This window comes from Melanerpes formicivorus, unplaced genomic scaffold (genome assembly GCF_026170545.1).
Source record: "Melanerpes formicivorus ecotype bairdi unplaced genomic scaffold, bMelFor1.0.p_v2 SCAF_2, whole genome shotgun sequence".
Taxonomy (NCBI): domain Eukaryota; kingdom Metazoa; phylum Chordata; class Aves; order Piciformes; family Picidae; genus Melanerpes; species Melanerpes formicivorus.
The window spans coordinates 27,373,981-27,390,096 of NW_027142354.1; the positions used below are offsets into that span (position 1 = coordinate 27,373,981).

The 16,116-nt window shown below is 41.1% G+C and overlaps 1 protein-coding gene across 1 annotated transcript in view; it reads left to right on the plus strand.

Annotated features, from left to right (window-relative positions):
* Positions 1-16,116, plus strand: part of DISC1 (DISC1 scaffold protein) — a 230,231-nt gene that overhangs the window by 100,211 nt on the left and 113,904 nt on the right. Inside the window, exons 7-8 of the mRNA XM_068147069.1 lie at positions 5,242-5,296; positions 8,505-8,607. Coding sequence (XP_068003170.1) covers positions 5,242-5,296; positions 8,505-8,607 — 158 coding nt within the window. The remainder of the gene's footprint in view (positions 1-5,241; positions 5,297-8,504; positions 8,608-16,116) is intronic.

Here is a 16,116-nt window from a genome sequence, read left to right on the forward strand (position 1 = left end):
CACTGGATTGCTTGAAGTATTTGGATCTTATTTTTTTTTTCCCAATGTCTTTTGGCATTACATGCCAAATCAGCCTCATCTCCTGACTATGCAGCATTCCCACATCCTCCTGTAGTTCTCCAGCTGAAGTCTGTAATTTGCCAAAGTATTACTTCATTCGTCATCCAGAAAGGGTAATTTGTTAGCTCCTACTTTCCTGGTCTAGCATGTATACAATGAGGCTTTAGAATATAGCATGTTTATATTCCTTTTATTTTCTTCACTCCTCATTATGGATCCTAATGTGTGTAAATCCTTTGCAAGCCATTTAAATGATAGGCCTACACGGCTCTGTGTGTGTGAATAAAGACATTACACAAAATATGTGGATTGCTGTCAGTTCTGCAAGTGTTAAATACTTTCCCCTCATTTAGTCAGTTAAACTTGCATTACCTAAATTCCTGTCTTACTGTAGGCCTTCCATTAGCTGGATCAAGAAATTTGGTTTCTCTGAGATGATGTTGTCTCCTAAATGGTTTTTATAATAGGTTGCAGAAACTGTGAGAACAAGTGATCAAATTCTTGGTTTGTTGTTTTGCTAGAGAATAATAGCAATGAGTCAAAACTAAGGACATCTTCGCAATCAAGAATTTAATCTTAATCCAAAAAACTCTTTCTAAAGGCTTTTTCCCTGGTAGTGTTAAGTAAAGCAACTTTTAAGCATACAGAATACCCCTCTTTATATGAAATATGAAGCTCCAGAGTGGTGGTAAAAGAAAATACTATTTCTGGTCGAAGTCACATGTAACAGATCTTGGCTGTTAAAGGCCTTTGTCAGTAGAATGAATCAGTATTGACTGTCTGGTTTCTCTTGTCAGTTAATGGCAAAGTTTGTGAGGGGCTTCTCTGAGATGGTCTTTTGTGGTAGAAGAAAACAATCCAGCAATAAACTTAGTTAAAAGATAGAATAGAATTAGAATAGAATAGTAGAATAAACCAGGTTGGAAGAGACCTTCAAGATCATGTCCAACCCATCAACCAATCCAACCCACCTAATCAACTAAACCATGGCACCAAGCACCCCATCAAGTCTCCTTCTGAACACCTCCAATGATGGTGACTCCACCACCTCCCTGGGCAGCCCATTCCAATGGCCAATCACTCTCTCTGTGTAGAACTTCCTCCTAACATCCAGCCTAAACCTCCCCTGGTGCAGCCTGAGACTGTGTCCTCTTGTTCTGGTGCTGGTTGCCTGGGAGAGGAGACCAACCTCTGCCTGTCTACAACCCCCCTTCAGGTAGTTGTAGACAGCAATAAGGTCACCCCTGAGTCTCCACTTCTCCAGGCTAAGCAACCCCAGCTCCCTCAGCCTCTCCTCATAGGGCTTGTGTTCCAAACCCCTCACCAACTTCATTGCCCTTTTCTGGCCACGCTCCAGCAAGTCAACATCCTTCCTAAACTGAGGGCCCCAGAACTGGACACAGTACTCAAGATGTGGCCTAACCAGTGCAGCGTACAAGGGGAGAATGACCTCCCTGTTCCTGATGGCTACACTGTTTCTGATGCAGGCCAGGATGCCATTGGCCCTCTTGGCTGCCTGGGCACACTGCAGGCTCATGTTCAGCCTACCATCGACCAGCACCCCCAGGTCCCTCTTTGCCTGGCTGCTCTCCAGCCACTCTGACCCCAGCCTGTAGCTCTGCATGGGGTTGTTGTGGCCAGTGTGCAGAACCCGGCACTTGGATGTGTTTAATCTCATGCCGTTGGACTCTGCCCATCTGTCCAGCCTGTCGAGGTCTCTCTGCAGAGCCTCTCTACCCTCCAGCAGATCAACTCCTGCCCCCAGCTTGGTGTCATCAGCAAATTTACTGATGATGGACTCAATGCCCTCATCCAGATCATCAATAAAGATGTTAAAGAGATGTTAAAGAGATGTTCATACTTGGTAACTATGGCTTGTTTCTACACGGTTTTGATTGCTGTGTGTGAATTTTATGATGGACTAATCTCCAGATGGGCTAAGGGATTCCTTCATTATTGCTCTGAAGGATAATAAGGATTCCAAATGGGACACTACTGTTAAATTCATACCATAAATAACAAAAATATACTTGTAAGACTCTGCCTGAATGCTGTAGCACAAGGATTCTTCAGATTAGATTCAAGGTGGTGGTTAATGCAGCTGTCACTAGCTTGAGTCACACAGTGCTAATGATATTTGCTAATGATATTTTTTTATTGATATGTATCAGATTTAATACAAAAGTCTCTTAAAACTATAATTCTGCAAAAATCTCTCAAAACTATAGCTGTGCCATTGGAATAGCAGTGTGAGATTCCTTATTTATTTTTCAATTACTTGATAGATGTTAATGAAAAAAAAAAAATAAGTCTAGGTATAAAGAGGGTGGTTTTTTCCCCACTTAACACCTGGACTTGAAAGTCCACATGGGCTTGTGCCACCCTGGTTACTAATACAGACTCTACAGATGGGGCTTATTTCTAAAACTGTTCTGGATCATTTATTTAGAAAGAAATTTAAAACTGATCATGCTTCCCATTAGTCATGTGAGTCCTGTAGAAGAGTGAATTGTTGTATCAACCTGGTGTGTGTGTGTGTGTTTGTGAAGAAAGTAATCAGATATGACAAAAAGCATGTGGAAGAGATTTGTCAAATAGAGGTACCATCTTTATACTGTTCTGGCTATAACTGCCCTTTGCATTTTATTATGGCCAGAGTATTTTAGAGTTGCATTTTATAAGTTTCAGAACAATTGTGTCAGTCACCCATTAATCATTGAATTACACACTGCAGCCTTGCTGCTCCCTCTTGACATCTGTACACAAAGCCCAGCTCTTTTTTACATAACCTGACTAGCTCAGATGCTGATTGTGGGAGATGCTGAAAGTTGCTGGGAGCCCCAGAGCCTGAGAAAAGCGATGGCTGAATAGTTCATTCCCTCCAGCATGCCCAGAGGCAGGCAGGAAGCTAATAATAGCACCATTGCACATGTAATTTGTGTTTTGCTGTAGAAACGGAAGAAATTGGAAAATGCTATGTGGGAAACGTTTTAAACCGCTCCTTGTTTGTTGCCTTACACAGACATTGAGTTACATTGTCATGAGATATTTCTGAGGGTACTGCCTCATCTGGAGATGGAGAGACCCCTCTGTGCTGTGGTGGTAATGAGGTGACTGGCCTTGCTGGGCTGTAGATTGAAAAGGTGTGTGCTCCATGCAGCAGGTCATTAGGGGAGGCAATGCAAATAACTGTCTCATTAACACATTAAATGATATGCCAGACAACTTTTACCTCGCTCATGTGCAAATGGGTGAGGTGGTGACTGAGTACAGGTCCAACTTTTTGTGCTTTTTGTTCAGAGTTACGTGAATATTGACTCTTGAAATAGGACTTAGTATGTGCTGTGCTTCAAATATACGAAGGAGCAGGTTCTTGAAAGCAAACTGAAATGCACAGAAGACAGGCAGCAGTCAAAACGGGCACTTAGTGTTAATGTGCTATCTGAATTACAATGACTTGTAGTTCTTCCACCTGTAAAAGGAATACAATGCTGCCTTATCTTGCAAGAGTGTCATTGTAATGAATCCAGTGATGTTTCTGAAATGCTTGGGTACTTCAGTGCCAAACACTAAAGGAAAGCTCAGAAGTAAATTAATAGTACTTTATTTAGGAAGAATGAAGCACAGTTTTCACTATGCAGCTAAAAGGAAGAATTGAAATGCTTCTGGTGGGGAGTGCTGACTGTCATGTACACTGAACTGTGATAAAGTAATTGAACATTGTATAAAAGTGTACTCCTGCATGTCGGATGGAAGGAAGTGTTAATGTTACAGAAATAATCTCTGTAGTAACTCAATGTTCTGTTTGAATTGGATTTTTGAACTTAATGCTAAAAATGTAATGAGGGTTTATTTATAAGTATCAAAGGCACAGGTTTACATTAGGTTCAGTAATATGAAAGTAGTAAGCCTACCTGTTTTCATGTATGGAAGATAACCTTGAATTTGCTCATATGGATGATGCCCCATTTTCAGACCTCTGTTTAATCAGTTTGGTACAAATGCTTTGCAGGGCTTTTTGTGAAACTAAACAAACTGACTAGTGATATTTCATATAAAAAAGAGATTGCAGCTGAACTTTCCTGGCAGAGTTGGAAACTGGGTTGTAAGAGGATAGTTAGCTGCAAACTCTTTATGTCAGAAACACCTTTGTGTTAGCTGTTTGGATGGTAGCCTAGCAAAGCACTGGTCCTGGACACTGCTGCGAACTTCTGAGGTATTGTGGTCATACAGATAATCATAACTGTGTTTCAGGTATTATGTAAAATGGATATAAATTCATTAAGGACTCTAAAGCTAGCATATGGACCATTTAGCAAACAAACAGGATTGTTTGGTTAGAAATTGGGTAAAAAAATATTGGTTAGCCAATAGCAATGCTGAAACCAAACAGAAAATTAATTTTGGTGTTGGTTCTTTATTAGAATAAACCTTTATTAGAATAAACCAAACCAGGTTGGAAGAGACCTTCAAGATCATCGTGTCCAACCCATCAACCAATCCAACCCACCCAAACAGCTAACCCATGGCACCAAGCACCCCATCAAGTCTCCTCCTGAACACCTTCAATGACGGCAACTCCACCACCTCCCCGGGCAACCCATTCCATAGCGCAATCACTCTTTCTGTATAGAACTTCTTCCTAACATCCAACCTGAACCTCCCCTGGTGCAGCCTGAGACTGTGTCCTCTTGTTCTGGTACTGGGTGCCTGGGAGAAGAGACCATCATCCGCCTGTCTACAACCTCCCTTCAGGTAGTTGTAGAGAGTGATAAGGTCACCCCTGAGTCTCCTCTTCTCCAGGCTGAGCAACCCCAGCTCCCTCAGCCTCTCCTCATAGGGCTTGTGTTCCAAACCCCTCACCAACTTTGTTGCTCTTCTCTGGACTCGTTCCAGCAAGTCAACATCCTTCCTAAACTGAGGGCCCCAGAACTGGACACAGTACTCGAGGTGCAGCCTAACCAGTGCAGTATAGAGGGGCAGAATGACCTCCCTGCTCCTGCTGGCCACACTGTTCTTGATGCAGGCCAGGATGCCATTGGCCCTCTTGGCTGCCTTTTGTGTTAGTGTAAGTCACCTTAAAGCCTATATGCTTCCATGTGAAAATGTGCCTTGTGTAGCAGATGATGATGAGCAGAGGCCAACTTTAATATTATTTCTTTAAATTTTGATCCCTTCTAGCCTTCAAGAAAAGGAAAAATCATTCAGCATGTCCATTAAAGAAACTACTGCCAAAGTAAGTACACATCAGCTTTCAGTTCTTCAAACTACTCAGAGAAACAGATGATAACTTACATCTTAGTAACTTGTCAGTGTTTGAGAAAGTTGGTTTTATGGTTGTGTTTAATCTAAACAAATTTTGTGTGTAAATATTTTTAGGCATACACCCCAAAAAAAACCCATCCCAACTTTTCTGTTTGGGCAGGCCATAAAGTTTATGCTTAAGGAAGCAGATGGAGTAATCTGTTGTTTCTCGGCTTCTGTTCACTAATGATCGGTCTTCTGGCTGGCCTCCACTGACACCAGTGTTTATATGTCTTTTTCTACTTCATCTGTGTTTTCAGATGAGGCTGCTGGTGAAGGGAACAGTCTCCTTATCCATTAATTTCCTTCAGAAATTAATATCCACTTTTGCTAATGGCAAGATTGTGTTGCACAGAAACTCCAGGTATATTGTCTTTTTTCAGGCAATGTAAAGAAAATTTCTCTTTTACCAGGTTGCTGTTGTAAAGAAATGTGAAGGTTACTCTTTTTTTTTTTTTTTTTTTTATTTCCTTGAGGTAGTTGGGGAAATAACAAATTTCAATGCTTTAGTCAGTGTCCTTGTCCCAGTTTCTGCTGCTTTAGACTAACATCATACTCTGGAAAGATGGAAGAGGATGACAGTGGGCAAACTTGCTTTTGATATTTTGCAGCTTTTCATCTTGATTCCTCACAGCTTCGCTAACCAACATCCTGTTGTTTTCAGATGAACTTTTTTTGGGGTAGTGTTTATGTGTCTGAACACAGATTTGTAAGGTGTATTTTTTTTGTTTTGAAAGTCTGCTTTAAATCTCCCCACAAGCCCCGCTGAAGAGGATTTTAAAATAGACATAGGAATGTCTGGCTTTAAAGAAGTTCCCTGAAACTGAAAGGGAGTTTATTTTAGACATGGAGCTTGTCGGTCCATGAGCTGCAGCAAAGGTGGTTACTGAGAAAAGCGAAAGGGCATTGCTGGGGCCGTGGACAGAGGCACTTGCAGTCAGACTGATTAGGGGAGAATGCATGTTCTCTGTGGGCAACAGGAGGGTACTGGCTTTGTGAATGTTCATCATCTTGGTTAGCTAAGAAATAACCTTTCCTGAGTGTCTGAATAAGCTACTGTAGTGAATAATGGTAACTGTTATCAAGAAAAAATAAGTAGAAAAAAAAAAAAAAGAATTGGAGCTTGTAGAGTAGAACTGATGTAACATAAAAACAGTGCTATTAGTTTAGAGGATGTTACATTCTTTTGCCTCTCTGAGTCACTCATTTAGTTTTGCTGAGCTATGCTGTGTGATAGCTCTGAAGATGAATGTTGACCATTTATCTACAGAATACATGTGACATAGACACAAGCAGTGGCTTGGTAACAAACTTATCTCATGTTCCAGAAGAATCATCCATGTGAGCTAGAGGAACCTTCTTTCAGACTCTGGTCCCCGCATTTGGTCCATTAATAAAAAGTATCAGTGAGCTTCATTCTGACAGTAGTGCTTACAAAGTGGACAGTGTTCACTAGAAACTGATTAAACCTCCCAGCTTATTTTGCATAATTGCCAAACAGCTGTCTGCTGGTAATGATTTTAACTTACTACCAGCATGGGATATATTAATGCAGTTTTCCTGGAGCTGAAAGATTCCCCATCTAATTGCAATTCACTGAGCCATTCAGCACTGCTAAAGAGAAAGCACTACTTAGAAAGAAGTCATTAGAAACACTCAGATTTTTTGGGGGGAGATGTGAGAAAAAAATGGCCTTTGGGTATTTTGAGCACATTTATTCACCTCTGACAGGTTTGGATTTTAAAAAGTATTTTAAAGGAATTAGTAGGCAAGTCCTTTAGAATGGTATACTAAATGCAGTGAAATATCTGGGAATTGAAAAATTATAATAGGCACAGAAGTGATGAGATGTGTGTTTTTAAATTAATAGGAAAACTCTGAAGTGTTTAGATAGCAACAGTTACTGGTTTAGAGGATAGTTCTGTTAACTCAGGAAAAAATATGACCCATTTATGGTTAACAGACACTCTCAGCCTAAAGCATGAGAGCATTATCCATTTAAAAGAATTTACAGTTGGTGTTATATCTGAAATAGTATGCTTTAATTGTGCAAACAGATAAGTCATTGGACCTGTAAGGCTTTTGCTCTTAAAAAATGAAGTGATAGCTGTGCTTCTGTTATTAAGCGTGGTATATACACGTATTTTTAAGGGGCAGAAAAAAGTCAAGGAGGGCAGAGAAACTTCCCACTGGAGATTTCATTTCACATCTGCTCTCTTCACAGCTGGCCTGTGCCTTTCTTGACTATCGCTTTGCCCTTGGTTCCAATAAATGCAATGTTTTCCCAAGTGTCAGCTACAATTTTTAACAAGTGTTTGATGTTTGCCTTCAGAAAAAGAGACTTGCCTTACCTTCATGAGAGATTTCTCTGGTCATTTTGCTTTCCTTTACAATATGAAGTAAGAACCAACATTTTGGAATGTGTGGGAATTGTATGAATTGTATAGGTTGTATAAAAGGTCATTCCAAGGTGGTAATGTATGCTTAAATGTGAAATACAGAAAGAGGTGAACTTCCTTTCTTTCCTCTCCTATCTGTCTCCATGCTTTTAATGCCATTCCTGATTCATTATTGAAGGAACTTGCAATTGAAAAGATTAAAAAGAGAGAGGAAAAAGTCAGAGACCTGAACCTCAGCCAGCTGTCTCCTGATTGTGAAACAAAGTATAGTTTTGAACTGGTATAACCTCGCAAAGCCTAGCTTTCTCTTGCTTGTGCAGAGAACTAATGACGGCACGTTTGGTTTTTTTTCCCCCCAGTTAAAATGTGCATCATGGTATATTTTGTATACAAACTGCTGTACATTTTGTGTTATGACATCATGAAGTCCAAATATTAACTAAATTTGTACAGAATTTGAAAGAGGGGCTTGGTATCTAGTTGTGAAATATGTTCTCTGTCATGCAGCTGGCTAAGGCTGATACCATTCCCTATTCTTATAACATAATGTGTGGCACAGGCTGGAAACTTTGATTTGTGTTGGATATTTCTGTAAAGATACCACTTTTATATTAAGCTTCTTCACCTTGCTGTAGGAAGTTATGTCATGCCTGTAAACCAAGAACATGTGAAGCCCTCTTTATATTGCCTTATACTTTTACTTGGATGAATTCTGCATCATGACTGTCTGCCTCAATCTAGGTTTGCACCAGTCAGAAACTTTGCAGTACTTTGAGGAGGAAAGTGAGTGATATTGAGTGCCAGCTACCATCTCTGCTTGAAGCCAGAATGCTGGCTGTTTCGGGTAAGTTTTCTTTTCACCCTTATAAATGTGTCCTTTCCAAGTTCTTCCTCTTCTTGCTTTTAAAGTAATGAAAGGACTAAAAAGACTATGCTTGCAATTAGAAGTAATTTTAAAATAACCTCAGAAGATTGCTTCTAGACATTAAAACATCTTTATGGTCCCATTTCTAAGGAAAGACAGACAAGTGACCGGGATCCTGTACACTTTTGTCTACATTAATCATAGAAGGACTGACATTGAAGAGCGGTGTTAGAGCAGTTCTTAGGGTCACAATATGTTAGGGATTGGAAGAGACCTCTGGAGATCATCGAGTCCAACCACCCTGCTAGAGCAGGACCATATAATCTAGTGCAGGTCTCACAGGAACACATCCAGAAAGGTCTTGAGAGTCTCCGGAGAAGTTGTTGACCTTTTTGTAGTTGAGAGAAAAAGTCATTGATGTGCATTTGTCTATATCCCTTGAAGTCAAGGCAAGTCCAGCAGATTCAGGTTGTCATGCCTTGTGTAAGGTACTTTAGGCCATGGCTGAGAACTACTGGTGAAGTGGATGCTGTGTGGTAGGCAGTAAATGTGCAAAGTACTTTTCCATAGGTGAAATTACTAAATCATTATCCATAGCTATTTCTGAACCTTACAAGTTATTTCTGAAGGGAATGGAAGGCCTGATATGCAGACTGGAACCATGTCTTTGGGATGTCTGCTGCCTCCCAGGGCCTTCCCTAGTACAGCCCTCAGATGACTATCCACTGTTGAACTTGAAATAGTTAGTGATGAAGTAATGACAAGAAGTCCACAAGCAATGAAAAGAGACTCCAGGGCCTTGGGATAACTGGTTAAGGGATCAGGAGCACAAGCAGTGTTCTCCTCTACCCTTGCCCCAGTTATGGGGAGTGATGATAGAATAAACAGGAAGAGCCAGTAGATCTTGGGCAGGACTTTGGTTTCTTTCCTTTCCTTTGATCTCCTTCTATGACCAGGTGACCCACCTAGCTGATGAGGGAACAGCTGTGGATGTTGTTTACCTGGATTTAGTAAAGCCTTTGACACTGCCCCCACATCATCCTCCTGGAGAAATTGGATGGTCATAGATTGGATGGGTGGATGCTTTGCTGGGTGAAAAACTGGCTGGATGGCCATGGCCAAAGAGTGGTCGTGAATGAAGTTAAGTCCAGTTGGGCAGCTGGTCACAAGTGGTGTTCCACAGGGCTCAGTTCTGGGGCTAGTCCTCTTTAATATCTTTATCAATGATCTGGACAAAGGGATTGAGTTTGCAGATGACACCAAAGTGGGTGGGAGTGTTGATCTGCTTGAGGGTAGGAAGGCTCTGCAGAGCGATCTGGATCGCTGGGCCAAGGTCAATTGAATGAGGCTTAACAAGGCTGGGTCCTGCACTTGGGTCAAAACAACCCCAAGCAATGCTACAGGCTTGGGGCAGAGTGGCTGGAAAGCTGCCCAGCAGGAATGGACCTGGGAATGCTGGTTTGCAGTTGGCTGAACAGGAGCCAGCAGTGTGCTCAGGTGGCCAAGACAACTAACAGCATTCTGGCTTTTATCAGAAATAGTGTGGCCAGCAGGAGCAGGGAAGTGATCATGCCCCTGTGCTCAGCACTGGCGAGGTCACACCTTGAATATTGTATTCAGTTTTGGTGTGCTCACTGAGTTGCTGGAGCATGTCCAGAGAAGGAAAGCAAAGCTGGTGAAAGGTCTGGGGAACAGGTCTTGTGAGGAGTAGCTGAGGGAACTGGGGAAGAGGAGGCTGAGGGAAGACCTCATCAGTTTTTACAACTACCTGAAAGGAGATTGTAGTGAGGAAGGTGTTGGTCTCTTTTTACTAGTATCAAGTGACAGAATGAGAGGAAATGGCCTCAAGTTGTGCCAAGGGAGGTTTAGATTGGATATTAGGAAAAATTTCCTTACTGATACAGTGGTCAGAAATTGAGATAGGCTGCCCAGAGTGGTGGAGTCACTGTCCCTAGAGGTATTTAAGAAATGCATGGAGATGGCACTTAGAGATGTGGCTTAAGGGTCATGGTGATGTTAGGTTGATGGTTCGACTCTTTTCCACCAAAACAATTCTATTATTCTATGAGATTTCTGGATCTTTCTATCTAAGAGTATAAATTTACAACACAGGTATAGTAATGAAAAGTGTGGCTTTAAATGACACCTTTAAATGGAATACAATAATTGGCAACTTCTGCTGTTCAGAACATTAAACAACTAATGTTGGCAGCAAAAGAGCAATTTGGTCCTTGGAGCACTCGTGCATGTTATTTACAACCAGTAAAACATAAAAGTGATTACACAGTCTGATACATAACAGCTTAACGTGCCATTTACGTGGAATTACTGCCCTGTTCACTAAAGAAGGAAGGCAAAGCACCATTCTGTCTCTTGAGTTTGAAGAGGTGGGTTTTCTCATTCAGCAACACATCACTTTGCAAATGTGTTAAGTAGGTGTCTCTTTGCTAGACATCTGCCTCGGAGAGAAAGGTGAATAGGAGGAAATGTATGCTTGGGTACAGGAAATTTTCCAGTGTTATACCGAGAAAGGCTAGAGGATTTGTAATACATCAAGACAACGTGTTGTAGCTGTCTGTTGGTGATTTACCTTCTCAGTTAGGTACAAGAATCTAGTTCTGGCATATGGAAATTATTTTTAAATGGAACTTTCTGCAATGTCACATGATATGTTTAGTAAAAGTGAATAACATCAGGCTTGAGCAAAATCTTAGAGGAATTTAAGGTGCAGAGCATGCTCAATTTCCTTCTCGTAACACCTTTGGAAATGGAAAGCCTATTTCTTTGTGTCCACCTGTGACAGATAAGCTGAACAATCACCATTCTCTGCCTGTGGTGTGTTTGAATGTAGGCCATTTCCTTCCTTCCAGAAAGGAGTCAAGAGTTTTCCCCAGCCATTTTATGACATAATTGAGAACAAAATAGGTGGCAAACTGGATTTGGCCAGAAAAGATATACCTCAGCCTTTGAGAGAATAAATGCCAACTTGAGGATGATTTCCAAAACACTCATAACAATATTTTATACTTGATAGCCCTTAAAAGTTGCTTGTTTCAGGAGTGAATTCAAAAGACAATTCTATAAACTGTTTTCACACTACTGTAACTATGACTGCCTTCCTATGCTTTTGAAGAAGTGTTGGTGCTATTGCTTTGTACTGATAAGCACTGTTTCTTTTTATTTATTATTCTTACTCTGAAAAATTCTTGCTTCAGGGAATTTTACTGTCTGTCAGTGGTACAGTCCTAAGTTGCTACTAAGGCAGAATTCTGGAAGGAAGTGGTTGAAAACCAAGGGCAAAAGGTAATTTGTTAATTTGGTGACTGTGGATACTGTTAATTTTTTTTGCATCAGTTGATGTGATGGCACTTGTTTACAGTAAACGTAGAATAGTATGCAGAGGGTAGAGTGGAACTTTAGGGATAAAAAAAGTCTGTCTATACACCTGAAATTAAAAATAAAAATAAAAATTGGTCTTTGAGCATGAAGTAAAACAATTGGAAAAGCCAGGATGCTGAGAGCCCGAACGAATTGCGGCTAGCAGAGAAGCAAGTGAGAAACTAAGATTTGGTAAATGCAGAATAGGAAAGAGGAAGGAAGAGATAAAAATAGCTTTGCTTCCCTTTTTTTTATTTTTTTTTTTTCCTTTTCCCCTTACGTGGAAATGGTGATCAGTAGACACCTTTTAATGCATAGTTAAGAATTCTTAACCTGTTAACTAGTGGTTAAGATTTAAGCAAGATACTGTATGTACGTATACCCTGAATTGTCAGGCAGCTATCAAAATGTTAATGAACAGTATGGTCTTACTAAATGGGTAAAAGGTGAGAGAATCTTCTGTTAGGTAATATGCAGTTATTTAAGGACAGGCTTGGAATAGCAGGAAACTCAGAGGTAATTCAGAGGTAGTGTTTATAGAAATAAATTTTAGTGGTTGCAGATGTTTTCATTTAGTCTAGAAGCATGAGGTAGGGGTAAGTGCCTGTTTTTTTTCTGCTTTTTTAAACATAACAGTTATATTATTCATTCAAACAATTTCTTCAAACAACAATACTAGTGGATACTGAGAAAACTGTTTTTCTCTCAATACAAGTTGCACCATTTTTGTTTAACATATCATTTTCCTTGAAGAAGCAGCCAGAGTTAAATGATTTTGGAACAGTGTCAAAGCAAAAACTCCCTTACTTTTGACTGGTATTTGCCTATTGTGATAAATAACTTACAGTTAATGCTCCTGAGATGCTAGTCCAGAATTTTTCTCCAAACACAATTAATAGCATCTGATTATAGCGTTCACTGTGCTAAAGTCGGTAGCTTTAGTTAATTAGGGCTAACAAGCATGCCTAATTGTGTAAGATGTTTCTGTTGACATACATGTTTGTAAATACTTAGGGTTTAGCATCTGGTAGGGATTTTTATTAAAACAAAGCATTTTAATGACCGTGTTCAGAAACCTGTCAGTTGCTTTTTAGAGTAGGTCTTATCATGTTCATAAAAAGTTATAGGAAGAACATGGCAGTCCATGATGCTCTCACAGAATCACAGAATGCCATGTTGGGAGGGAACCCAAAGATCACTTGATTCAGCCTTTCTAGATGATAGGGTAGTTTAAATGTGACCTGCGAGGCCAACTACATCAGCACCAGCTAGCTCTGTGCTGTGTCGTGATCTTTAGAAGAGGAAAGAGGGCTCCTGGACACAGGGAGATGGAGAGCGAGAGAGAGGGGGGCAAGAGATGACTGGACCAAACTCGGAGGCTCTCCCGAGGTTGCCTGAGAGGGCGATGTGGCTGGGGACGTTTCCGGAGAAGCCGCGGGAAATTTAAACCCCGGCGACCTCGGCAGAGGCTCTCAGACTGCGAGCTGCGAGGCAGCAGCCTTCTGGCTAATTGCAACCTCGTGCGTGGGGGTGAGAGGGAGGGGGCGTGGTCAGAGAGCTGGGAGCGCCTGGCCATTGGTGCAGGCAGGCTGACAGGCACAGGGGGAGCAAATAGTGACTGAGTGTACCCCAGGAGCTCCTTTTGAATCAACTGCTTCCCTTGTGAGATTATTCCATTGTCTCAGGGTGAACAATTTCTTTCTGGAGTCCAATCAGAATCTCCCTAGCAGTAACTTGTACCCATTGCCCCTTGTCTTTTCCATGTGACTCCTTGTTAAGGGGGAGTCTCCATCCTCCTGGTAGCCACCCTTTATGTACTTATGGTACCTCATAACAAGGTGTCCCCTAAGCCTTCTCAAGGATGAACAAACCTAGTTCTCTCAGCCTTTCCTCATAGGGCAGGTCTTTCAGTCCTCTGGTCACTCTTGTGGCCCTTTTCTAGATGCATTCCAGCCTGTCCTCATGGTTTTTTTATAGTGGGGACCAAAACTGAAAGCAGCCCTTCAGGTGTAGCCTGACAAACACCGAGTAGAATGGGATAATGACTTCTTTATCTCTGCTATTAATGCTCTTGTTGATGCAAGTCAACATCCTCTTGGCTTTCTTTGCTGCTGCAGCATGCTGTTAACTCATGCTGACTTTGTTATTCACTAAGACCTTCAGGTTCCTTTCCACAGGGCTTTCTCCAGTCAAGTGAATCCCAGTCTGAGCTGCAGTCCTGGGTTACATATTTCCAGGTGGAAGACCCTCCATTTGTCCCCACTGAACTTCATAATGTTCTTGCTAGCCCAGCCTGTCCAGGTCTTCCAGGAGGGCAGCTCTCCCTTCTGGAGTGTCAACCTTCCCACTCATTTTGGTGTTGTCTGTTCATTCTGTTAGCATTGTGTGTCTATTTAATGTGAAATTTTTTGGGGGAATAAATTTCAGATTAAATAATCCTGTGAGTAAGAAAATTCAAATAGGACCATATGTAAACAGGTCTGAATGTAACTGCAGAAGTATTAAAATCTATTTCCCTACTTTGAGCTGTTTTGCAGGAGACCAAATCATATGTGAGAAATGGTGTGCTACTCATTTTTCCTTAGGGAGAAAATAATTTGGGAATAGGAGAGAGGATGTAAGCTAAAATGATTTTTTAGTCATAATTTCATCTGTTTCCTATATTTAAATAAAATAGAGTGTTTGGTATATTTTACAATGTCTTCCCACAATAGCGTGGGACTAGAGAGCCAGAAAGTGGCTAGCAGGAAATGAAGCAGATGTGAATGAAATACTGAATTCATTATGTAGTTATCTGAGATGCATGTAATTGATTTCCTTATGTCTGCAAATGTGAATTAGATCCAAACACAGAAGTTAGAATGAGGTAACTAGTATGTAGTTAAAGAAAAAAGTGCTAGTTCTGATATTAAAACTAGTGGAACTACCAGTTCTTTCCAGAAGAAAATGTTTCATCATGAGAACAATTAGACATTGGAATAGTCTCTCAAGGGAAGTAGTGGGTTCTCTTACACTGGACAATTTTAAGACTTAGTTTGATGGGGTGCTGGGCCATCTCATTTAAACTGTACTATTGCCCAGAAAGGTTGGACCAGATGATCCTCGAGTGCCTTCCAACCTGACATTCTGTGAGATGATATGTCATCATCCTATAATTAGCACTACTTCATTAAATACCTGCAGGTGGGAGCTGCCTGGAAATACTGATGTGGGATGATTTTCAGCGGTACAACAAAAGGTTTTTTCTCTATATCAGTTTAGAAGTGCAGTTTATAAATCTCATCACACAAATAGTAGGTACCGTATTTTTAAAAACTTAATGCTAGAATTGTTGTCTCTTTGCCTCCTCTTTGTTGCTCATTTAGGACAAGTTCTGCATTGCTTAGAAAGCAACTGCAACAAAACCCACCCCCAGCCTTCTGGCTTTGGTGCAAAGCACTACTGTTGGGAATGAATATGTCAGAAAGGGGACAGAGCAGTCTGTCATTCATGGCTGGAAGATGTCAGTGGCAGCTGAGGGACTTTTTTTGTTGTCCTTTGCCAAGTTTTAGTTCCAAGAGGGCTTTGGCCTTCTTTGTTGCCTTCCTACATGCCCTGGCAACCACTCTGTAGTTCTCCCAAGTGACAAGTCCTTATTCCATGAACTGTAAGTATCTTTCTTCCATGAGATTTCCTTCAGAAGCTCCTTGCTCATCCATACAGGTCTGCTGGCACACCTACCCTATTTTTCACTCAAGGGAACACACCTACCTTGGGCTCAAAGAAAGTGGCATTTAAAAATTGTCCAAGTTTTTTGGGCTCCTTTACCCTCCATAGTCTTAGCTTAAGGGATTCATGCAAGTATATCTCTGAAGAGTACAGTACAAAGTTAGCCCTGTGGAAGTCCAGGTGGTATGATTATTTTTTTCCTTAATCCTTCTCTGGATGTTTGATGATTTCATGCAGCCCTTCAAGATAATGGAAATCCAGGTCTGGACTGTTTTCCTGCTCTCAGCATGTCCCTTCCTCTCTGCTGGTAGTGGTAGTGAGTCAGAGACAAGGGCAGGAGTGTGAGGAGATGTAGAATGAACCAGAGACTGAAAGGCATAAGGTGAATGGGAGCTATGAGGC